A 27,365-nucleotide genomic window follows, 5' to 3' on the forward strand; every position below is an offset into this window, starting at 1 on the left:
TGAATGTCTATGTGCTTTAGGATATGAAGGTCAAAGATGTGAAAATGACATTGACTATTGCACATCAGAACCATGTCTCAATGGAGCCACATGTTTTGAGGTACACAACTCTGCTGGCTATCTATGTACATGTCCGCTGGGCTTTGAGGGTGACAACTGTGAGATTGACATTGACTACTGTGCATCAGAACCATGTCAAAATGGAGCCACCTGTTTTGAAGTACACAACTCTGCTGGCTATCTATGTACATGTCCGCCGGGCTTTGAGGGTGACAACTGTGAGATTGACATTGACTACTGTGCATCAGAACCATGTCAAAATGGAGCGACATGTTTTGAAGTACACAACTCTGCTGGCTATCTATGTACATGTCCACTGGGCTATGAGGGTGACAACTGTGAGATTAACATTGACTATTGCACATCAGAACCATGTCTCAATGGAGCTACCTGTGTGGAGTTGATAGAAGGATTTGAGTGTCAATGTACCCCAGGATATGAAGGTCAAAGATGTGAGCATGACATTGACTACTGCATATCAGGACCATGTCTTAATGGAGCAATTTGTGTGGACTTAATGGAAGGATATGAATGTCAATGTGCTTTAGGATATGAAGGTCAAAGATGTGAAAATGACATTGACTATTGCGCATCAGAACCATGTCAAAATGGAGCCACGTGTTTCGAACAGCACAACTCTGCTAGCTATCTATGTACATGTCCGCTGGGCTTTGAGGGTGACAACTGTGAGATTGATATCGACTACTGTGCATCAGAACCATGTCAAAATGGAGCCACATGTTTTGAAGTACACAACTCTGCTGGCTATCTATGTACGTGTCCACTGGGCTTTGAGGGTAACAACTGTGAGATTGACATTGATTATTGTGCATCAGAACCATGTCAAAATGGAGCCACATGTTTTGAAGTACACAACTCTGCTGGCTATCTATGTACATGTCCGCTGGGCTTTGAGGGTGACAACTGTGAGATTGACATTGACTATTGTGCATCAGAACCATGTCTCAATGGAGCCACATGTTTTGAAGTACACAACTCTGCTGGCTATCTATGTACATGTCCACTGGGCTTTGAGGGTGACAACTGTGAGATTGACATTGATTATTGTGCATCAGAACCATGTCAAAATGGAGCCACATGTTTTGAAGTACACAACTCTGCTGGCTATCTATGTTCTTGTCTACCAGGATATGAGGGTGACAACTGTGAGATTGACATTGACTATTGCACATCAGAACCATGTCTCAATGGAGCTACATGTGTGGAGTTGATAGAAGAATATGAGTGTCAATGTACCCCAGGATATGAAGGTCAAAGATGTGAGCATGACATTGACAATTGCATATCAGGACCATGTCTTAATGGAGCCATTTGTGTGGACTTAATGGAAGGATATGAATGTCAATGTGCTTTAGGATATGAAGGTCAAAGATGTGAAAATGACATTGACTATTGCACATCAGAACCATGTCAAAATGGAGCCACGTGTTTTGAACAGCACAACTCTGCTAGCTATCTATGTACATGTCCGCCGGGCTTTGAGGGTGACAACTGTGAGATTGACATTGACTATTGTGCATCAGAACCATGTCAAAATGGAGCCACATGTTTTGAAGTACACAACTCTGCTGGCTATCTATGTACATGTCCGCTGGGCTTTGAGGGTGACAACTGTAAGATTGACATTGACTACTGTGCATCAGAACCATGTCAAAATGGAGCCACATGTTTTGAAGTACACAACTCTGCTGGCTATCTATGTACATGTCCACTGGGCTTTGATGGTGACAACTGTGAGATTGACATTGACTATTGCACATCAGAATCATGTCTCAATGGAGCTACCTGTGTGGAGTTGATAGAAGGATATGAATGTCAATGTACCCCAGGATATGAAGGTCAAAGATGTGAGCATGACATTGACTATTGCATATCAGTACCATGTCTGAATGGAGCCATTTGTGTGGACTTAATGGAAGGATATGAATGTCAATGTGCTTTAGGATATGAAGGTCAAAGATGTGAAAATGACATTGACTATTGCGCATCAGAACCATGTCAAAATGGAGCCACATGTTTTGAACAGCACAACTCTGCTAGCTATCTATGTACATGTCCGCCGGGCTTTGAGGGTGACAACTGTGAGATTGACATTGACTATTGTGCATCAGAACCATGTCAAAATGGAGCCACATGTTTTGAAGTACATAACTCTGCTGGCTATCTATGTACATGTCCGCTGGGCTTTGAGGGTGACAACTGTGAGATTGACATTGACTACTGTGCATCAGAACCATGTCAAAATGGAGCCACATGTTTTGAAGTACACAACTCTGCTGGCTATCTATGTACATGTCCGCTGGGCTTTGAGGGTGACAACTGTGAGATTGACATTGACCATTGCACATCAGAACCATGTCTCAATGGAGCTACCTGTGTGGAGTTGATAGAAGGATATGAGTGTCAATGTACCCCAGGCTATGAAGGTCAAAGATGTGAGCATGACATTGACTATTGCATATCAGTACCATGTCTGAATGGAGCCATTTGTGTGGACTTAATGGAAGGATATGAATGTCAATGTGCTTTAGGATATGAAGGTCAAAGATGTGAAAATGACATTGACTATTGCGCATCAGAACCATGTCAAAATGGAGCCACGTGTTTTGAACAGCACAACTCTGCTAGCTATCTATGTACATGTCCGCCGGGCTTTGAGGGTGACAACTGTGAGATTGACATTGACTATTGTGCATCAGAACCATGTCAAAATGGAGCCACATGTTTTGAAGTACACAACTCTGCTGGCTATCTATGTACATGTCCGCTGGGCTTTGAGGGTGACAACTGTGAGATTGACATTGACTACTGTGCATCAGAACCATGTCAAAATGGCGCGACATGTTTTGAAGTACACAACTCTGCTGGCTATCTATGTACATGTCCACTGGGCTTTAAGGGCGACAACTGTGAGATTGACATTGACTATTGCACATCAGAACCATGTCTCAATGGAGCTACCTGTGTGGAGTTGATAGAAGAATATGAGTGTCAATGTACCCCAGGATATAAAGGTCAAAGATGTGAGCATGACATTGACTATTGCATATCAGGACCATGTCTTAATGGAGCCATTTGTGTGGACTTAATGGAAGGATATGAATGTCTATGTGCTTTAGGATATGAAGGTCAAAGATGTGAAAATGACATTGACTATTGCACATCAGAACCATGTCTCAATGGAGCCACATGTTTTGAGGTACACAACTCTGCTGGCTATCTATGTACATGTCCGCTGGGCTTTGAGGGTGACAACTGTGAGATTGACATTGACTACTGTGCATCAGAACCATGTCAAAATGGAGCCACCTGTTTTGAAGTACACAACTCTGCTGGCTATCTATGTACATGTCCGTCCGCCGGGCTTTGAGGGTGACAACTGTGAGATTGACATTGACTACTGTGCATCAGAACCATGTCAAAATGGAGCGACATGTTTTGAAGTACACAACTCTGCTGGCTATCTATGTACATGTCCACTGGGCTATGAGGGTGACAACTGTGAGATTAACATTGACTATTGCACATCAGAACCATGTCTCAATGGAGCTACCTGTGTGGAGTTGATAGAAGGATTTGAGTGTCAATGTACCCCAGGATATGAAGGTCAAAGATGTGAGCATGACATTGACTACTGCATATCAGGACCATGTCTTAATGGAGCAATTTGTGTGGACTTAATGGAAGGATATGAATGTCAATGTGCTTTAGGATATGAAGGTCAAAGATGTGAAAATGACATTGACTATTGCGCATCAGAACCATGTCAAAATGGAGCCACGTGTTTCGAACAGCACAACTCTGCTAGCTATCTATGTACATGTCCGCTGGGCTTTGAGGGTGACAACTGTGAGATTGATATCGACTACTGTGCATCAGAACCATGTCAAAATGGAGCCACATGTTTTGAAGTACACAACTCTGCTGGCTATCTATGTACGTGTCCACTGGGCTTTGAGGGTAACAACTGTGAGATTGACATTGATTATTGTGCATCAGAACCATGTCAAAATGGAGCCACATGTTTTGAAGTACACAACTCTGCTGGCTATCTATGTACATGTCCGCTGGGCTTTGAGGGTGACAACTGTGAGATTGACATTGACTATTGTGCATCAGAACCATGTCTCAATGGAGCCACATGTTTTGAAGTACACAACTCTGCTGGCTATCTATGTACATGTCCACTGGGCTTTGAGGGTGACAACTGTGAGATTGACATTGATTATTGTGCATCAGAACCATGTCAAAATGGAGCCACATGTTTTGAAGTACACAACTCTGCTGGCTATCTATGTTCTTGTCTACTGGGCTTTGAGGGGAACAACTGTGAGATTGACATTGACTATTGCACATCAGAACCATGTCTCAATGGAGCTACATGTGTGGAGTTGATAGAAGAATATGAGTGTCAATGTACCCCAGGATATGAAGGTCAAAGATGTGAGCATGACATTGACAATTGCATATCAGGACCATGTCTTAATGGAGCCATTTGTGTGGACTTAATGGAAGGATATGAATGTCAATGTGCTTTAGGATATGAAGGTCAAAGATGTGAAAATGACATTGACTATTGCACATCAGAACCATGTCAAAATGGAGCCACGTGTTTTGAACAGCACAACTCTGCTAGCTATCTATGTACATGTCCGCCGGGCTTTGAGGGTGACAACTGTGAGATTGACATTGACTATTGTGCATCAGAACCATGTCAAAATGGAGCCACATGTTTTGAAGTACACAACTCTGCTGGCTATCTATGTACATGTCCGCTGGGCTTTGAGGGTGACAACTGTAAGATTGACATTGACTACTGTGCATCAGAACCATGTCAAAATGGAGCCACATGTTTTGAAGTACACAACTCTGCTGGCTATCTATGTACATGTCCACTGGGCTTTGATGGTGACAACTGTGAGATTGACATTGACTATTGCACATCAGAATCATGTCTCAATGGAGCTACCTGTGTGGAGTTGATAGAAGGATATGAATGTCAATGTACCCCAGGATATGAAGGTCAAAGATGTGAGCATGACATTGACTATTGCATATCAGTACCATGTCTGAATGGAGCCATTTGTGTGGACTTAATGGAAGGATATGAATGTCAATGTGCTTTAGGATATGAAGGTCAAAGATGTGAAAATGACATTGACTATTGCGCATCAGAACCATGTCAAAATGGAGCCACATGTTTTGAACAGCACAACTCTGCTAGCTATCTATGTACATGTCCGCCGGGCTTTGAGGGTGACAACTGTGAGATTGACATTGACTATTGTGCATCAGAACCATGTCAAAATGGAGCCACATGTTTTGAAGTACATAACTCTGCTGGCTATCTATGTACATGTCCGCTGGGCTTTGAGGGTGACAACTGTGAGATTGACATTGACTACTGTGCATCAGAACCATGTCAAAATGGAGCCACATGTTTTGAAGTACACAACTCTGCTGGCTATCTATGTACATGTCCGCTGGGCTTTGAGGGTGACAACTGTGAGATTGACATTGACCATTGCACATCAGAACCATGTCTCAATGGAGCTACCTGTGTGGAGTTGATAGAAGGATATGAGTGTCAATGTACCCCAGGCTATGAAGGTCAAAGATGTGAGCATGACATTGACTATTGCATATCAGTACCATGTCTGAATGGAGCCATTTGTGTGGACTTAATGGAAGGATATGAATGTCAATGTGATTTAGGATATGAAGGTCAAAGATGTGAAAATGACATTGACTATTGCGCATCAGAACCATGTCAAAATGGAGCCACGTGTTTTGAACAGCACAACTCTGCTAGCTATCTATGTACATGTCCGCCGGGCTTTGAGGGTGACAACTGTGAGATTGACATTGACTATTGTGCATCAGAACCATGTCAAAATGGAGCCACATGTTTTGAAGTACACAACTCTGCTGGCTATCTATGTACATGTCCGCTGGGCTTTGAGGGTGACAACTGTGAGATTGACATTGACTACTGTGCATCAGAACCATGTCAAAATGGCGCGACATGTTTTGAAGTACACAACTCTGCTGGCTATCTATGTACATGTCCACTGGGCTTTAAGGGCGACAACTGTGAGATTGACATTGACTATTGCACATCAGAACCATGTCTCAATGGAGCTACCTGTGTGGAGTTGATAGAAGAATATGAGTGTCAATGTACCCCAGGATATAAAGGTCAAAGATGTGAGCATGACATTGACTATTGCATATCAGGACCATGTCTTAATGGAGCCATTTGTGTGGACTTAATGGAAGGATATGAATGTCTATGTGCTTTAGGATATGAAGGTCAAAGATGTGAAAATGACATTGACTATTGCACATCAGAACCATGTCTCAATGGAGCCACATGTTTTGAGGTACACAACTCTGCTGGCTATCTATGTACATGTCCGCTGGGCTTTGAGGGTGACAACTGTGAGATTGACATTGACTACTGTGCATCAGAACCATGTCAAAATGGAGCCACCTGTTTTGAAGTACACAACTCTGCTGGCTATCTATGTACATGTCCGCCGGGCTTTGAGGGTGACAACTGTGAGATTGACATTGACTACTGTGCATCAGAACCATGTCAAAATGGAGCGACATGTTTTGAAGTACACAACTCTGCTGGCTATCTATGTACATGTCCACTGGGCTATGAGGGTGACAACTGTGAGATTAACATTGACTATTGCACATCAGAACCATGTCTCAATGGAGCTACCTGTGTGGAGTTGATAGAAGGATTTGAGTGTCAATGTACCCCAGGATATGAAGGTCAAAGATGTGAGCATGACATTGACTACTGCATATCAGGACCATGTCTTAATGGAGCAATTTGTGTGGACTTAATGGAAGGATATGAATGTCAATGTGCTTTAGGATATGAAGGTCAAAGATGTGAAAATGACATTGACTATTATGCATCAGAACCATGTCAAAATGGAGCCACTTGTTTTGATGAACACAACTCTGCTAGCTATCTATGTACATGTCCGCTGGGCTTTGAGGGTGACAACTGTGAGATTGATATCGACTACTGTGCATCAGAACCATGTCAAAATGGAGCCACATGTTTTGAAGTACACAACTCTGCTGGCTATCTATGTACGTGTCCACTGGGCTTTGAGGGTAACAACTGTGAGATTGACATTGATTATTGTGCATCAGAACCATGTCAAAATGGAGCCACATGTTTTGAAGTACACAACTCTGCTGGCTATCTATGTACATGTCCGCTGGGCTTTGAGGGTGACAACTGTGAGATTGACATTGACTATTGTGCATCAGAACCATGTCTCAATGGAGCCACATGTTTTGAAGTACACAACTCTGCTGGCTATCTATGTACATGTCCACTGGGCTTTGAGGGTGACAACTGTGAGATTGACATTGATTATTGTGCATCAGAACCATGTCAAAATGGAGCCACATGTTTTGAAGTACACAACTCTGCTGGCTATCTATGTTCTTGTCTACCAGGATATGAGGGTGACAACTGTGAGATTGACATTGACTATTGCACATCAGAACCATGTCTCAATGGAGCTACATGTGTGGAGTTGATAGAAGAATATGAGTGTCAATGTACCCCAGGATATGAAGGTCAAAGATGTGAGCATGACATTGACTATTGCATATCAGTACCATGTCTGAATGGAGCCATTTGTGTGGACTTAATGGAAGGATATGAATGTCAATGTGCTTTAGGATATGAAGGTCAAAGATGTGAAAATGACATTGACTATTGCGCATCAGAACCATGTCAAAATGGAGCCACATGTTTTGAACAGCACAACTCTGCTAGCTATCTATGTACATGTCCGCCGGGCTTTGAGGGTGACAACTGTGAGATTGACATTGACTATTGTGCATCAGAACCATGTCAAAATGGAGCCACATGTTTTGAAGTACATAACTCTGCTGGCTATCTATGTACATGTCCGCTGGGCTTTGAGGGTGACAACTGTGAGATTGACATTGACTACTGTGCATCAGAACCATGTCAAAATGGAGCCACATGTTTTGAAGTACACAACTCTGCTGGCTATCTATGTACATGTCCGCTGGGCTTTGAGGGTGACAACTGTGAGATTGACATTGACCATTGCACATCAGAACCATGTCTCAATGGAGCTACCTGTGTGGAGTTGATAGAAGGATATGAGTGTCAATGTACCCCAGGCTATGAAGGTCAAAGATGTGAGCATGACATTGACTATTGCATATCAGTACCATGTCTGAATGGAGCCATTTGTGTGGACTTAATGGAAGGATATGAATGTCAATGTGCTTTAGGATATGAAGGACAAAGATGTGAAAATGACATTGACTATTAGCATCAGAACCATGTCAAAATGGAGCCACGTGTTTTGAACAGCACAACTCTGCTAGCTATCTATGTACATGTCCGCCGGGCTTTGAGGGTGACAACTGTGAGATTGACATTGACTATTGTGCATCAGAACCATGTCAAAATGGAGCCACATGTTTTGAAGTACACAACTCTGCTGGCTATCTATGTACATGTCCGCTGGGCTTTGAGGGTGACAACTGTGAGATTGACATTGACTACTGTGCATCAGAACCATGTCAAAATGGAGCCACATGTTTTGAAGTACACAACTCTGCTGGCTATCTATGTACATGTCCGCTGGGCTTTGAGGGTGACAACTGTGAGATTGACATTGACCATTGCACATCAGAACCATGTCTCAATGGAGCTACCTGTGTGGAGTTGATAGAAGGATATGAGTGTCAATGTACCCCAGGATATGAAGGTCAAAGATGTGAGCATGACATTGACTATTGCATATCAGTACCATGTCTGAATGGAGCCATTTGTGTGGACTTAATGGAAGGATATGAATGTCAATGTGCTTTAGGATATGAAGGTCAAAGATGTGAAAATGACATTGACTATTAGCATCAGAACCATGTCAAAATGGAGCCACGTGTTTTGAACAGCACAACTCTGCTAGCTATCTATGTACATGTCCGCTGGGCTTTGAAGGTGACAACTGTGTGATTGCTATTGACTACTGTGCATCAGAACCATGTCAAAATGGAGCCACATGTTTTGAAGTACACAACTCTGCTGGCTATCTATGTACATGTCCACTGGGCTTTGAGGGTGACAACTGTGAGATTGACATTGATTATTGTGCATCAGAACAATGTCAAAATGGAGCCACATGTTTTGAAGTACACAACTCTGCTGGCTATCTATGTACTTGTCTGCCAGGATATGAGGGTGACAACTGTGAGATTGACATTGACTATTGCACATCAGAACCATGTCTCAATGGAGCTACCTGTGTAGAGTTGATAGAAGAATATGAGTGTCAATGTACCCCAGGATATGAAGGTCAAAGATGTGAGCATGACATTGACTATTGCATATCAGTACCATGTCTGAATGGAGCCATTTGTGTGGACTTAATGGAAGGATATGAATGTCAATGTGCTTTAGGATATGAAGGTCAAAGATGTGAAAATGAAATTGACTATTGCGCATCAGAACCATGTCAAAATGGAGCCACGTGTTTTGAACAGCACAACTCTGCTAGCTATCTATGTACATGCCCGCCGGGCTTTGAGGGTGACAACTGTGAGATTGACATTGACTATTGTGCATCAGAACCATGTCTCAATGGAGCTACCTGTGTGGAGTTGATAGAAGGATATGAGTGTCAATGTACCCCAGGATATGAAGGTCAAAGATGTGAGCATGACATTGACTATTGCATATCAGTACCATGTCTGAATGGAGCCATTTGTGTGGACTTAATGGAAGGATATGAATGTCAATGTGCTTTAGGATATGAAGGTCAAAGATGTGAAAATGACATTGACTATTGTGCATCAGAACCATGTCAAAATGGAGCCACATGTTTTGAACAGCACAACTCTGCTAGCTATCTATGTACATGTCCGCTGGGCTTTGAGGGTGACAACTGTGAGATTAACATTGACTATTGTGCATCAGAACCATGTCAAAATGGAGCCAAATGTTTTGAAGTACACAACTCTGCTGGCTATCTATGTACATGTCCGCTGGGCTTTGAGGGTGACAACTGTGAGATTGACATTGACTACTGTGCATCAGAACCATGTCAAAATGGAGCCACATGTTTTGAAGTACACAACTCTGCTGGCTATCTATGTACATGTCCCCTGGGCTTTGAGGGTGACAACTGTGAGATTGACATTGACCATTGCACATCAGAACCATGTCTCAATGGAGCTACCTGTGTGGAGTTGATAGAAGGATATGAGTGTCAATGTACCCCAGGATATGAAGGTCAGAGATGTGAGCATGACATTGACTATTGCATATCAGTACCATGTCTGAATGGAGCCATTTGTGTGGACTTAATGGAAGGATATGAATGTCAATGTGCTTTAGGATATGAAGGTCAAAGATGTGAGATTGACATTGACTATTGTGCATCAGAACCATGTCAAAATGGAGCCACGTGTTTTGAACAGCACAACTCTGCTAGCTATCTATGTACATGTCCGCTGGGCTTTGAAGGTGACAACTGTGAGATTGATATTGACTACTGTGCATCAGAACCATGTCAAAATGGAGCCACATGTTTTGAAGTACACAACTCTGCTGGCTATCTATGTACATGTCCACTGGGCTTTGAGGGTGACAACTGTGAGATTGACATTGATTATTGTGCATCAGAACCATGTCAAAATGGAGCCACATGTTTTGAAGTACACAACTCTGCTGGCTATCTATGTACTTGTGTACCAGGATATGAGGGTGACAACTGTGAGATTGACATTGACTATTGCACATCAGAACCATGTCTCAATGGAGCTACCTGTGTGGAGTTGATAGAAGAATATGAGTGTCAATGTATCCCAGGCTATGAAGGTCAAAGATGTGAGCATGACATTGACTATTGCATATCAGTACCATGTCTGAATGGAGCCATTTGTGTGGACTTAATGGAAGGATATGAATGTCAATGTGCTTTAGGATATGAAGGTCAAAGATGTGAAAATGACATTGACTATTGCGCACCAGAACCATGTCAAAATGGAGCCACATGTTTTGAACAGCACAACTCTGCTAGCTATCTATGTACATGTCCGCTGGGCTTTGAGGGTGACAACTGTGAGATTGACATTGACTACTGTGCATCAGAACCATGTCAAAATGGAGCCACGTGTTTTGAAGTGCACAACTCTGCTGGCTATCTATGTACATGTCCGCTGGGCTTTGAGGGTGACAACTGTGAGATTGACATTGACTACTGTGCATCAGAACCATGTCAAAATGGAGCCACATGTTTTGAAGTACACAACTCTGCTGGCTATCTATGTACATGTCCGCTGGGCTTTGAGGGTGACAACTGTGAGATTGACATTGACTATTGTGCATCAGAACCATGTCAAAATGGAGCCACATGTTTTGAACAGCACAACTCTGCTGGCTATATATGTACATGTCCGCTGGGCTTTGAGGGTGACAACTGTGAGATTGACATTGACTACTGTGCATCAGAACCATGTCAAAATGGAGCCACATGTTTTGAAGTACACAACTCTGCTGGCTATCTATGTACATGTCCGCTGGGCTTTGAGGGTGACAATTGTGAGATTGACATTGACTATTGTGCATCAGAACCATGTCAAAATGGAGCCACATGTTTTGAACAGCACAACTCTGCTGGCTATCTATGTACATGTCTGCTGGGCTTTGAGGGTGACAACTGTGAGATTGACATTGACTACTGTGCATCAGAACCATGTCAAAATGGAGCCACATGTTTTGAAGTACACAACTCTGCTGGCTATCTATGTACATGTCCGCTGGGCTTTGAGGGTGACAACTGTGAGATTGACATTGACTACTGTGCATCAGAACCATGTCAAAATGGAGCTACCTGTGTGGAGTTGATAGAAGGATATGAGTGTCAATGTACCCCGGGATATGAAGGTCAAAGATGTGAGCATGACATTGACTATTGCATATCAGTACCATGTCTGAATGGAGCCATTTGTGTGGACTTAATGGAAGGATATGAATGTCGATGTGCTTTAGGATATGAAGGTCAAAGATGTGAAAATGACATTGACTATTGCGCACCAGAACCATGTCAAAATGGAGCCACATGTTTTGAAGTACACGACTATGCTGGCTATCTATGTACATGTCCGCCGGGCTTTGAAGGTGACAACTGTGAGATTGACATTGACTACTGTGCATCAGAACCATGTCAAAATGGAGCCACATGTTTTGAACAGCACAACCCTGCTGGCTATCTATGTACATGTCCGCTGGGCTTTGAGGGTGACAACTGTGAGATTGACATTGACTACTGTGCATCAGAACCATGTCAAAATGGAGCGACATGTTTTGAAGTACACAACTCTGCTGGCTATCTATGTACATGTCCGCTGGGCTTTGAGGGTGACAACTGTGAGATTGACATTGACTACTGTGCATCAGAACCATGTCAAAATGGAGCCACATGTTTTGAAGTACACAACTCTGCTGGCTATCTATGTACATGTCCGCTGGGCTTTGAGGGTGACAACTGTGAGATTGACATTGACTATTGCACATCAGAACCATGTCTCAATGGAGCTACCTGTGTGGAGTTGATAGAAGGATATGAGTGTCAATGTACCCCAGGATATGAAGGTCAAAGATGTGAGCATGACATTGACTATTGCATATCAGTACCATGTCTGAATGGAGCCATTTGTGTGGACTTAATGGAAGGATATGAATGTCAATGTGCTTTAGGATATGAAGGTCAAAGATGTGAAAATGACATTGACTATTGCACATCAGAACCATGTCAAAATGGAGCCACGTGTTTTGAACAGCACAACTCTGCTAGCTATCTATGTACATGTCCGCTGGGCTTTGAGGGTGACAACTGTGAGATTGACATTGAATACTGTGCATCAGAACCGTGTCAAAATGGAGCCACATGTTTTGAAGTACACAACTCTGCTGGCTATCTATGTACATGTCCGCTGGGCTTTGAGGGTGACAACTGTGAGATTGACATTGACTATTGTACATCAGAACCATGTCTCAATGGAGCTACCTGTGTGGGGTTGATAGAAGGATATGAGTGTCAATGTACCCCAGGATATGAAGGTGAAAGATGTGAACATGACATTGACTATTGTGCATCAGTCCCATGTTTCAATGGAGCCATCTGTGTGGACTTGATAGAAGGATTTCAATGTCAATGTGCCCCAGGATATGAAGGGCATACATGTGAAATTGACATAGACTATTGTATATCAGGCCCTTGTCTAAATGGAGCTGTTTGTGTGGAATTAATCGAAGGGTACAAGTGTCAATGTGCCGCAGGGTATGAAGGTCACAGATGTAAAATTGACATTGACTATTGTGCATCTGAACCATGTCTCAATGAAGCCGTCTGTGTGGACTTAATAGAAGGATATGCATGTCAATGTGCTCAAGGATATGAAGGTCAAAGATGTGAAATTGACATTGACTACTGTACATCAGAACCATGTCTATATGGAGCAATCTGTGTGGACTTGAAAGTAGGATATGTGTGTCAATGTACCTTAGGATATGAAGGTCAAAGATGTGAAAATATTATTGACTATTGCGCATCGGAACCATGTCTCAATGGAGCTATCTGTGTAGACTTGATTGAAGGATATAAGCCAGTCCCGTGTCTAAATAGAGCCAACTGTGTGGACTTCAACTTGATGGAAGGATATGAGTGTCAATGTGCCCCAGGTTATGAAGGTCAAAGATGCGAGCATGACATTGACTATTGCATATCAGTACCATGTCTTAATGGAGCAATTTGTGTGGACTTAATGGAAGGATATGAATGTCAATGTGCTTTAGGATATGAAGGTAAAAGATGTGAAAATGACATTGACTATTGCGCATCAGAACCATGTCTCAATGGAGCTACCTGTGTGGAGTTGATAGAAGGATATGAGTGTCAATGTACCGCAGGATATGAAGGTCAAAGATGTGAACATGACATTGACTATTGTGCATCTGTCCCATGTCTCAATGGAGCCAGCTGTGTGGACTTGATAGAAGGATATGAGTGTCAATGTGCCACAGGGTATGAAGGGGACAGATGTGAAGCTGACATTGACTACTGCGCATCAGACCCATGTCTCAATGGAGCCAGCTGTGTGGACTTGATAGAAGGATATGAGTGTCAATGTGCCACAGGGTATGAAGGGGACAGATGTGAAACTGTCATTGACTATTGCGCATCAGAACCATGTCTCAATGGAGCCTTCTGTGTGGACTTGATAGAAGGATATGAGTGTCAATGTGCCACAGGATATGAAGGTGACAGATGTGAAACTGACATTGACTACTGTGCATCAGACCCATGTCAAAATGGAGCCATCTGTGTCGACTTGATAGAAGGATATGAGTGTCAATGTGCCACAGGATATGAAGGGGACAGATGTGAAACTGACATTGACTACTGTGCATCAGACCCATGTCTTAATGGAGCCACATGTAAGGACTTAATAGAAGGATATGAGTGTCAATGTGCCACAGGGTATGAAGGGGACAGATGTGAAACTGACATTGACTACTGTGCATCAGACCCATGTCTCAATGGAGCCATCTGTGTGGACTTAATAGAAGAATATGAGTGTCAATGTGCCACAGGGTACGAGGGGGACAGATGTGAAACTGACATTGACTACTGCGCATCAGACCCATGTCTCAATGGAGCCAGCTGTGTGGACTTGATAGAAGGATATGAGTGTCAATGTGCCACAGGGTATGAAGGGGACAGATGTGAAGCTGACATTGACTACTGCGCATCAGACCCATGTCTCAATGGAGCCAGCTGCGTGGACTTGATAGAAGGATATGAGTGTCAATGTGCCACAGGGTATGAAGGGGACAGATGTGAAACTGACATTGACTACTGTGCATCAGACCCATGTCTCAATGGAGCCATCTGTGTGGACTTAATAGAAGGATATGAGTGTCAATGTGCCACAGGGTATGAAGGGGACAGATGTGAAACTGTCATTGACTATTGCGCATCAGAACCATGTCTCAATGGAGCTATCTGTGTAGACTTGATTAAAGGATACAAGCCAGTTCCATGTCTAAATGGAGCCATTTGTGTGGACTTGGACTTGGACTTGATAGAAGGATATGAGTGTCAATGTGCCTTAGGATATGAAGGTCAAAGATGTGAAAATGACATTGACTACTGCGCATCAGACCCTTGTCTAAATGGAGCCATCTGTGCAGACTTGATAGAAGGATATGAATGTCAATGTGCCCCAGGATATGAAGGGCATACATGTGAAATTAACATAGACTATTGTATATCAGGCCCTTGTCTAAATGGAGCTGTTTGTATGGAATTAATTGAAGGGTACAAGTGTCAATGTGCCACAGGGTATGAAGGTCACAGATGTAAAATTGACATTGACTATTGTGCATCAGAACCATGTCTCAATGAAGCCGTCTGTGTGGACTTAATAGAAGGATATGCATGTCAATGTTCTCAAGGATATGAAGGTCAAAGATGTGAAATTGACATTGACTACTGTACATCAGAACCATGTCTATATGGAGCAATCTGTGTGGACTTGAAAGTAGGATATGTGTGTCAATGTACCTTAGGATATGAAGGTCAAAGATGTGAAAATATTATTGACTATTGCGCATCAGAACCATGTCTCAATGGAGCTATCTGTGTAGACTTGATTGAAGGATACAAGCCAGTCCCGTGTCTAAATAGAGCCAACTGTGTGGACTTCAACTTGATAGAAGGATATGAGTGTCAATGTGCCCCAGGATATGAAGGTCAAAGATGCGAGCATGACATTGACTATTGCATATCAGTACCATGTCTTAATGGAGCAATTTGTGTGGACTTAATGGAAGGATATGAATGTCAATGTGCTTTAGGATATGAAGGTAAAAGATGTGAAAATGACATTGACTTTTGCGCATCAGAACCATGTCTCAATGGAGCTACCTGTGTGGAGTTGATAGAAGGATATGAGTGTCAATGTACCCCGGGATATGAAGGTCAAAGATGTGAGCATGACATTGACTATTGCATATCAGTACCATGTCTGAATGGAGCAATTTGTGTGGACTTAATGGAAGGATATGAATGTCAATGTGCTTTAGGATATAAAGGTCAAAGATGTGAAAATGACATTGACTATTGCGCATCAGAACCATGTCAAAATGGAGCCACATGTTTTGAAGTACTCAACTCTGCAGGCTATCTATGTACATGTCCGCTGGGCTTTGAGGGTGACAACTGTGAGATTGACATTGATTATTGTGCATCGGAACCATGTCAAAATGGAGCCACATGTGTTGAACAGCACAACTCTGCTGGCTATCTATGTACATGTCTGCTGGGCTTTGAGGGTGACAACTGTGAGATTGACATTGACTATTGTACATCAGAACCATGTCTCAATGGAGCTACCTGTGTGGAGTTGATAGAAGGATATGAGTGTCAATGTGCCCCAGGATATGAAGGGCATACATGTGAAATTGACATAGACTATTGTATATCAGGCCCTTGTCTAAATGGAGCTGTTTGTGTGGAATTAATTGAAGGGTACAAGTGTCAATGTGCCACAGGGTATGAAGGGGACAGATGTGAAACTGACATTGACTACTGTGCATCAGACCCATGTCTCAATGGAGCTATCTGTGTGGACTTATCAGAAGGATATGCATGTCAATGTGCTCAAGGATATGAAGGTCAAAGATGTGAAATTGACATTGACTACTGTACATCAGAACCATGTCTATATGGAGCAATCTGTGTGGACTTGATAGCAGAATACGAGTGTCAATGTGCTTTAGGATATGAAGGTCAACAATGTGAACATGACATTGACTATTGCGCATCAGAACCATGTCTCAATGGAGCCACTTGTAAGGACTTAATAGAAGGATATGAGTGTCAATGTGCCACAGGGTATGAAGGGGACAGATGTGAAACTGACATTGACTACTGTGCATCAGAACCATGTCTCAATGGAGCCACTTGTAAGGACTTAATAGAAGGATATGAGTGTCAATGTGCCACAGGGTATGAAGGGGACAGATGTGAAACTGACATTGACTACTGTGCATCAGACCCATGTCTAAATGGAGCCACATGTAAGGACTTAATAGAAGGATATGAGTGTCAATGTGCCACAGGGTATGAAGGGGACAGATGTGAAACTGACATTGACTACTGTGCATCAGACCCATGTCTCAATGGAGCCACCTGTAAGGACTTAATAGAAGAATATGAGTGTCAATGTGCCACAGGGTATGAAGGGGACAGATGTGAAACTGACATTGACTACTGTGCATCAGACCCATGTCTAAATGGAGCCACATGTAAGGACTTAATAGAAGGATATGAGTGTCAATGTGCCACAGGATATGAAGGGGACAGATGTGAAACTGACATTGACTACTGTGCATCAGACCCATGTCTCAATGGAGCCACCTGTAAGGACTTAATAGAAGAATATGAGTGTCAATGTGCCACAGGGTATGAAGGGGACAGATGTGAAACTGACATTGACTACTGTGCATCAGACCCATGTCTCAATGGAGCCACCTGTGTGGACTTGATAGAAGGATATGAGTGTCAATGTGCCACAGGGTATGAAGGGGACAGATGTGAAACTGACATTGACTACTTTGCATCAGACCCATGTCTCAATGGAGCCACCTGTAAGGACTTAATAGAAGAATATGAGTGTCAATGTGCCACAGGGTATGAAGGGGACAGATGTGAAACTGACATTGACTACTGTGCATCAGACCCATGTCTAAATGGAGCCACATGTAAGGACTTAATAGAAGGATATGAGTGTCAATGTGCCACAGGGTATGAAGGGGACAGATGTGAAACTGACATTGACTACTGTGCATCAGACCCATGTCTAAATGGAGCCACATGTAAGGACTTAATAGAAGGATATGAGTGTCAATGTGCCACAGGGTATGAAGGGGACAGATGTGAAACTGACATTGACTACTGTGCATCAGACCCATGTCTCAATGGAGCCACCTGTAAGGACTTAATAGAAGGATATGAGTGTCAATGTGCCACAGGGTATGAAGGGGGCAGATGTGAAACTGACATTGACTACTGTGCATCAGACCCATGTCTAAATGGAGCCACATGTAAGGACTTGATAGAAGGATATGAGTGTCAATGTGCCACAGGGTATGAAGGGGACAGATGTGAAACTGACATTGACTACTGTGCATCAGACCCATGTCTCAATGGAGCCACATGTAAGGACTTAATAGAAGGATATGAGTGTCAATGTGCCACAGGGTATGAAGGGGACAGATGTGAAACTGACATTGACTACTGTGCCTCAGACCCATGTCTAAATGGAGCCATCTGTGTGGACTTAATAGAAGGATATGAGTGTCAATGTGCCACAGGGTATGAAGGGGACAGATGTGAAACTGACATTGACTACTGTGCATCAGACCCATGTCTCAATGGAGCCATCTGTGTGGACTTAATAGAAGGATATGAGTGTCAATGTGCCACAGGGTATGAAGGAGACAGATGTGAAATTGACATTGACTACTGCGCATCAGACCCATGTCTCAATGGAGCCACCTGTGTGGACTTGATAGAAGGATATGAGTGTCAATGTGTCCTAGGATGGGAAGGGACAAGCTGCCAGATTGGTAAGCTGGATGTCTGGTTTCAAATACCACACTTTGGATTTCCTTGATTATGACTGCTTGTTGTCTGTGGAAGTGGTGATTTGCAATGAAAGGAAATCCAAAGTGATGCAACAAGATCCATCAGTAAAATCACTCATTTTGCACATTGGTGTGAAGGTCAAAGATGTGAAAATGAATATAACTGTTGCGCATCATCAGTAAAAGCACTCACTTTGCACATTGGTGTGAATAAACATTTGAAGGCGAGAGAAAAGCATGAAGATATGTTAATAATGGCATTGGAACTCTTCTCATAGGAAGAGCACATATGGATATAGCAGGGAGCCTGTTCAGAAAACACATGTCTAAATGCTGGAATGATACTGTAAAATGCAGTAACCATAACTGAAATAGTTGTATCAGTACTCACTTCCATCATTGTCTTAAACATTTTTAATATTTATTTTCTTTATTTCTTAAAGTATAATTACTTTTTGTTCACTTCATGTTATCATTTTTGAAACAATTTTTACAATTTTCTTTGTATCACCAAAAATTCACCATAGTATTTCATTGTATCACCATAGTATTTTTGTAATTTGCCACTTTCATTCAACTGCAGTAAAAACTCAATACTTAGCATTATGTGCTTACTATCAAGCACTTTTGAAAACATTGTAATTGTACCAAAGTCTGGCACTTTACCAAATGAGCTCAAAACCCTTTACACTTTTGTGGATGGGGCTCTTCATGTTTGTATGTTTTAAAAGTGGTCGATAGTAAGCACATATGTGACACGATCTGGTCCAAAGGTGGCAAATTTGAAGTTGAGATAAAGGCAAAAAAACAATGAAATACTTTAGAAAATAAGCATCACAAAACTTCATAACTTAATGTTGAAGGTAATACTTATAGTAACTCAATTTTCAAAAATGCCTCCTTTGGCCCCCATGGACCAGATCATGTCACATATATAATGCTAACTATCAAGTTTTTACGGTATTGTAGCACAATAAAATTATACTCTATTTAGTTTGTAATAGGCAAGAATCATAATTATCATTTATTGATATAAATTAGCATACATGCAGTTGGGTGCATCACCTACAAAAAGTGTCATTTGCATAACTGACGCATGCTCTTTTTAATTTATGTAAGCGTAAGTTTTGACGTTATGCATAGTAATGCAACAAAAACCTAATAAATATCATATATTACGAATTACGCAAAGTATATGGCAAAAATAATATATGGATTAAATAAACTGTGGAAGTTATTCACTTGTTCTCATTTAAGTTTATGAACATTAATGAACAATTTAAGTGATCTGCTAATTAGGACATTGTATTTATTAACTAAATATATTTGTTAATTGATTGTTTTGTTTTTATAAGTACTAACTGCATTTTATTTTTAATGTTTTCAGAAGCAAATATTAATCATGTCAGGCACTCCACATTTTATATACTAACTTTTTTAATTTCCTCAGGATTTCTTAATTTGAAATGTACACATGCAATGATATTTGTGACGTGTCATGTCAAAAGGAGACACTTTTGGGCAGGTTATCAATTTTGAGGTTTTTACATATCTTAAATATAGAGATATTTTGCTCCACAATGCCGTTTTCCCCAATGAAATTGGACATTCCTAAGCAAAGATATTGAGTTCGTAAGTTATGGTCTTATAAAATTATTGACAATGATGAGAGTAGGAATTACCTTGAAAAATGTCTCAAAAAAAACTATCAGACAATATTTTAAACATTAATAACATCACAAATTTGCATCAAACGCAAATTGTGAAAAAATCATCCCCGGGCAGATTTTTGGCTATTTCTCCATTTACGATCGTGCCCAAAAGTGTCTCCTTTTGACATGACGCGTCACATTTGTACTCACATGTGGTAAAAAACAGTTTTGTGTTTACTTGCCTTTGCATGTTTTATTTTCATCAAATATATTGTAATGCACTTTTAACAGGAATATTCATGTTCAAATTAAATATTTCATTTCTGTATTTGGATTATGCACCTTTTACATACATCAATGCAGTTGATCAATGCAATGACTTGTTGCTCATGACTACTATCTGTTTACTGTTTGTTACTTTTATAGAGTTATTTGCGTGCCCCTCATCACCATGTCTGAATGGCGCCACCTGTTTTGAGCGGTTTGGTTCTGCTGACTATCTGTGTATTTGCCCACCAGGATTTGAAGGGAATATGTGCGAAACAGGTGAGCATATGGTGTAAACAATAGATGGATTCTGGGGATATCTGAAAAAAAATTTGGAATTTCATTAATCAAAATTTATTTAAAAGAGTATTTTGTGATCCCGGCCTCCTCTTCTTATGACATTTGTCATTAGATATCCACGAAAAAAAGCTTATTCCCAAAATTTCAGTTGATTCCAATTTTGCATTTGGCCACTGTGTTGTAATTTTGTTCTGGTGTACCAAAAACGTAATTCAAATTTGGGGATAGTTTTGCTAAACGAATCAATCTGCAAGAAATCTTTTGTACATTAAATTTTTTTTTGAGAAAAGTGGGGGATGAGGCTGTGGATCACAAAATGGCCTTTTAAGCTTATAAAGGAGAAACCAATATCTTACAGTAGAGGATTTCTTTCAGGTTTTTATATCATGTGACTCGATCTGCTCCACAGGGGCCAAAGGAGGCATTTTTGAAAATTGTGTTACTATGATTATTATATTGTAGTAACATTAGGCTATCATATACTGAAAACACCAAAGGTCTAGCATATTTGGTTGAAAAGTTATGAGGTTTGTGATGAGTATTTTTTAAATGTATTTTATTATTTTTTACTCCATATTTTTGCCTTTATCTCAATTTCAAATTTGCCGCCTTTGGCCCCCATGGACCAGATTGTGTCACATATTTTATTATGTCAATACTGGAAAAATTTAGATATTTGTTTATTAAAAAGGTAGATACAATTTCTGCCTAATTATCTTGTAAATATGAAGATGTTTTAAAACAATTTTAAGCGTGATGGCACTGAGGATCACTTGATATCAGAAAACTGATTGTATGTGTGTTTTAGCACAATAGGAATTAATGCAATAATGCAGACTCTTCCATCATCATGTTTGGGGCCCCTGAACATGTTTAAAACAAAACTGCCAACCGGTTACATGGGAGGTTTTGCTTTAAACATGTTCAGGGCCAATGACACATAGGTTTTTCCTGCCCAACGACAATGCGTTTCATTGTGATCTCCTTGTGCACTCAGAAGGAATCGTGTCATGAGCACCCAAGATGCACACAGCATCACTCCATGAGCGCCCTATATGTACACGCACCCCAATACACTTACAAGAAATACACTCATTACACAATAATTTCCTAGATACTAATTTGAGTGCCGTGTAGACACTTTCTACTATGGATGCACATCCAGAAGATTGCCTTGATATATGGATGTTGCTCTTGTGTGGAATCACCCAATAATTTCAGCTATTATGTGCTGCTTATACAAACCTTTGTATTCTTATGTTGTCTTTGATGCCAATTATTGCAGCCTTCACAGTAAAGAAAAGCATGTACTGTATAGTAAAATTACTTTAACAATATCCTTAATTTTGCATTTATTCTACTCAACAGAAATTCCTGAATGCAGTAGTGATCCTTGCCTGAATGGAGCCACATGTTTTGAAGGACTAGATGGCTATCTGTGTAGTTGTCCTGATGGGTATGAAGGCACTCACTGTGAGATTGGTAAGTGTATCACTTGGTACAATGTATTTTTTGGTTATTGGCAGTGCATGAAAAGAACAGAATGGTCCCCAGTTCCTGGCAGGTCCCTGGTTGGAATATTAAATAACATACAATCATCTCCGTTGGGAGGTGATCACAAACGCACACTCCCAAACACCCCCCCCCCACACACAGTGATACACCATTTTGAGTTTTATCACCTTTCTGGAGTTTTTACTGCTAAGCATAGACATCTCCTACACCCCTAATGCATTTAAACCAGTTCGGACTGTATGCCTTTGATATGCACCCTGCAAAAATGTGTTTATGAACACTTATTTGAATTGGTAAATAAAAGGCTGCAAATTATCCGAGCTAAGCTGTATTGTGGCACTTTTAATAAGATTTAAAAAAAATGTTAACTGTTCCTTTCCTTGGTTTACAGAAATCAATGAGTGCGATAGTAACCCATGTTTGAATGGAGCCACCTGTACTGATTTGGTCAATGGATATGAGTGTGTTTGTGAAGTCGGTTATAATGGAACAAACTGTGAAATTGGTAAGTGGTGATGTTATGTTGTTTCAAGGACTGTATACTTGAAAACCTTTTCAGTGATGATTTGCCTCCTTTCTTGAATAACAATATGTTGCGCACATGTTGTGTAGATGGAACTCAACCATTTATTGAGCCTTATCAACCCTTGCAAATTTCGGTATTATTGGGCTGACATTTTCCCTCAATTCATAAAAGAAGCATTTAAAAGGGCATTTCGTGATCCACAGCCTCATCCCCCCACTTTTCTCAAAAAAAGTTGAGATTTTTATACCAATGGAAACCTCTGGCTGCATAATGTTTATGTACCAAAAATTTCTTGCAGGTTAATTTGTTTAGCAAAAATATTGTCATATTTGAATTTCGTTCTGGTATACCAGAACAAAATTCAGAAGTAAATACAACCAATCAAGGCAGGTGTTCGCATCAAAAATGCTGCTCAAATTGCACTTCAAAATAGGCAACCTTTACTCAAAAGATACAGTTTACTTGTCCAAATTTAAACATTAACAGAATATTTGCATATGTTGCAAAAAATGTCAATGCAGATCTACCAAAAAACATAGCATCGGGCTCTAGCCTCAAGTGCATAACTATCATGTGCAAATTTGAAGCTTGAGTTTTTGAGTAAGTTGTGTGCAGGGGCGTAACCAGACCTGACCTTCCGGGGGGGCAAGATTGAAAAATTTCCCAATTTTTGACCAAAAGTTGTATTATTTATGTGCGCATCGCGAGCGGCTTGCCGCGAAGCGATAAACGGGTGGGGTCCAGGGGCAAAGCCCCGGCGGGGGTCAAGGGGGCGGAGCCCCCTGAAGCTCATGGTTTTGGCATATTAGAAGCTAAAAATCCAGTGTTCAGAGTACAAAATTTCACAATGAAAGTAGTATAGTTCTTCTTCCCTCTTTCTTTCCCTTTTCTCTTCTCCTTCCACTTTTCTCTTCTCCTTCCCTTTTCTTCCCTCTTTTTCTTTTCTTCTTTCCCTTTCTCTTCTTCCTCTTTTTTCCCCTTTTTCTCTTCTCCTTCCCTTTTTCTTCCCTCTTTTCTCTCCTTCCCCCTTTTCCCTTCCCAATTTTTTGCTCTTCTTCCCAGTTTTTTTGTGTCCCCCGGCCCCCCCACTGGTTACGCCACTGGTTGTGTGATGTCAAGACATTGAAACAAAACAAGAGAAACAAACCATGCTACAGTTACCTATAATGGAACAATACAAGGGCATCGGTATATACATTATTAGCAACATACATGTATAATTTACTTTGCTTATTAGATGGTGTATATATGGTCGAATCCAACGAAAAGTGTACACGGCATGTTCAGGGCCATAACTTAAAAGTATTAATCAATTGGCATTCGTTTTTGTATTGTGTTTATTCGCTTTGATCATACGCTTGCACCATATATAATAAGACCCCCTTCTGTGAAAAACCTAGACACAGAGACCCCAAAACATGCTATTTTTACCCATTTTTTCAAAATATTTCTTAAGGTATCTTTAAAAACATCTAAATCAGTTATGAAAAGAAGTCATTGGATTGAATCTAAATTGATTTCCTGAAAGGTGTGTATTCAAAGATTGCCTGTTCAATTTTTCACATATTTGTGCATAATTATGAATTTTTTGTGATAATTATTTGAGTGGTATTTTTTTACATTACCTACGAATACAATTTTTCATAGCACTAGATATATCTTTAAAAAATGGAAATTACTAATAAATGCTAATTGATACAAGCTTTGATATGTCCAATACTGAAATGCATTGCATTCGGACATCTTTATTATTGTGTTTAGCTGCCAGAAATTCTAAATGGCACAAAGGTAGGTTTGGTAAAAATATGCATTACCTCCGAATACATGTTAAAAGCTGTGCCATTTCCACAAAGTGAGAGAATAGTAAACAATAGTTAAGCAATAGGTGCAGGGTAATACACTCTTTATTTCTACCAAGTTTCAATAACCTGCGCTTAAATATTTCTGAGATGTCAACAATAAAAGCAAGTATTCGTAGGTAAATTTCGGTAACCGAATGTTACCTACGAATACACTTTAACATCATGACAGTATTGTGAAACACTGCCATTCATGCCAATGCCCATATTGGTACATAACGAAGGCCTGTATGTTTGCTATCAAATCATATGTCAATGAAAGTTGCGAATTCACATACATGCCCACCATGCAAAACTGAATACGGCTTAATTGGTGAAAAATATGTACTGAAATAGACGGCGGTCTGCTCATTTGAAAGAAAAATCAGATTCAAAGAAGATTAGAAGGGATAAATACTTGGATTTGTCAACTGTCATGTGTGCTTCATTTTAAATGTTTACCGACCTTCTGGTTTCCTAGTAATTTGTGTACAAATTGATTTATTCGAAGGTAACTTTTGACGTTTTCGCTAAGGTTACCTACGAATACCATGGAAAAACGACTGTTCTCATTGTCTCATGATCTAGACAACACATTGATGGACCCTGGTATAAAGCTAATTGTAGTTGCCCTCAAACGAAAGGCCACAAGACGTAACTGACTCCAAGATGGACTTCACAAGTCTGCAATAACGGTTTTAAGCGATTGGTGTGCAATTAAGCAAATTAAAGTCACTTTAGTGCCTTTGTTTCTTACTTCAATCCTCTTTCAACCGTTGTGAACCGACATTATTAATACATAATAGGGTCTAAAGTATCAATAAACGCATATAAAGAAAATAATACATTCAAAGTGCTTTATAAAATGAAGTTTTGATTATGATATCCACCAAAAGTCTAATTCTTACCTACAAATACTGAAATGTTACTTACGAATACAGCATAATACATGACATGTGTAATGAAGTGTCCCTACCAATGGAAATTAATTGTCAAAAACTTTAAGCGGTACCCCAGGACACTATTATTACCCATATACGGATTCATTCAACAATTATTTATTATGTAAAATTGCTGATTAACTACTTGTATATCAAAATGAAGTGGTCAAAATCTTGCTAAAAGCATCACAAAATTTTTGATCTAAGGTAATAGCATTTATTCATTTGGACGCACCATCTGAAAGGGATCTAAAACTACCATTTTATTAATTCATTACCATAATAGCAAAATTTAAACCTATAAACTCAATATAGATATTGTTAAATCGCTCATGTTACCTACGAATACCCGGGTTTCTTCACCTTTTCATTATATAAAGTGTTAGGTGTAGGCCTATAATTCCTAATATTCTTGAAAACATATATCATACTCGTTCTTATACAATGTGTAAATTGATTCATACTCATTTGATAAATAAAATACAGAAACTGACCTAAACTTCATTTTCAAAAATAAACTAGCATAAATTGACTAAGATCATATTGATCGCGTTATAAAAATAAAAACAAATATTTTCTGGTTGAGTTAGCATTTTCCTGACACCCTGTGGTCTACATTACACGAAAAAAGCGTTAATGGGAATATTCCATTTGTTTTAGGTTGATTAGTATTGCGATAGTGAAAGCATTCTAGTGGTATTCGTAGGTAACATTGGGTTTTGATATCACATTTACTATCACACGTCCTGGATTTATTTTTCAAGATTAGTAATGGCACTTTTGGTTCCTATAAGGCCAATATGTCATCAATCAATGGGCAAAAGGAAAAAAATTGTGGAGACATTTTTTATTTGGGACTTTTATTTTTGGCCCGTGGACACTTTTGGTTGGATTCGACCATATCTGCTGGAAACCTGCCAATTATAAAAAGATCCAAGCAATCGTACTGATTAGGCCATCTATCTGCATTAATCTAAATGTATTTCCATTATATCTGTGCTTCATTTTGACACCCAGCTGAATGTAGGTTGTACTATTTTTAGTTTTGCCCTCTGCTTTCTGCTTTGCTGTAGCTTGTGTAATTTTTGTTGTTATCTTGTGTTCCTCAATGCAATTTGCTATAGATGTGAATGAATGTGACAGTAATCCATGCTTAAAGGGTGCCACGTGTGAGAATAGAGTCAACGGATACAGATGTATATGCCCTGTGGGTTATAAAGGGGACATTTGTGAAGTTGGTAAGTGTGGGGAAACCAATGAGGTAGAACCAGAGAGTACAGACTCTGCCTTGTTTGTGTGTCACTTTACAAACTGATTCAAAGGGTGTTGTTGTTGTTGTTGTTGTTGTTGTTGTTGTTTTGTTTGTTTGTTTGTTTTCTGCATCTAACATGTTGTGCCAAATTGCTGACTAATTGCTGACTGCGCAAACCTTTGTAAAGCCCAAACTTGAAGATGCAAATTATAGTTTGATTTCGGGCCTTACCGAAAAAATACAGAAGTACACTGAAT

The 27,365-nt window shown here is 40.4% G+C and overlaps 2 protein-coding genes across 2 annotated transcripts in view; both read left to right on the forward strand.

Moving 5' to 3' along the window:
- The window catches only part of LOC140158996 (uncharacterized), a 28,537-nt gene extending 24,061 nt beyond the window's left edge, over positions 1 to 4,476 (forward strand). The window contains 7 exon segments of the mRNA XM_072182300.1: positions 200 to 857; positions 1,137 to 1,624; positions 1,820 to 2,033; positions 2,433 to 2,704; positions 3,290 to 3,433; positions 3,435 to 3,743; positions 4,321 to 4,476. Coding sequence (XP_072038401.1) covers positions 200 to 857; positions 1,137 to 1,624; positions 1,820 to 2,033; positions 2,433 to 2,704; positions 3,290 to 3,433; positions 3,435 to 3,743; positions 4,321 to 4,476 — 2,241 coding nt within the window.
- Positions 4,477 to 8,447: 3,971 nt separating this feature from the next.
- The window catches only part of LOC140159016 (uncharacterized), a 171,560-nt gene continuing 152,642 nt past the window's right edge, over positions 8,448 to 27,365 (forward strand). Inside the window, 10 exon segments of the mRNA XM_072182334.1 lie at positions 8,448 to 8,457; positions 9,263 to 10,491; positions 10,720 to 12,871; positions 12,911 to 15,226; positions 15,485 to 16,156; positions 16,349 to 18,799; positions 20,896 to 21,015; positions 22,405 to 22,518; positions 22,943 to 23,056; positions 26,981 to 27,094. Of these exon segments, the coding sequence (XP_072038435.1) occupies positions 8,448 to 8,457; positions 9,263 to 10,491; positions 10,720 to 12,871; positions 12,911 to 15,226; positions 15,485 to 16,156; positions 16,349 to 18,799; positions 20,896 to 21,015; positions 22,405 to 22,518; positions 22,943 to 23,056; positions 26,981 to 27,094 (9,292 nt within the window).

The sequence above is a fragment of the Amphiura filiformis genome, chromosome 1 (assembly GCF_039555335.1).
Source record: "Amphiura filiformis chromosome 1, Afil_fr2py, whole genome shotgun sequence".
NCBI classification, from domain to species: Eukaryota; Metazoa; Echinodermata; class Ophiuroidea; order Amphilepidida; family Amphiuridae; genus Amphiura; species Amphiura filiformis.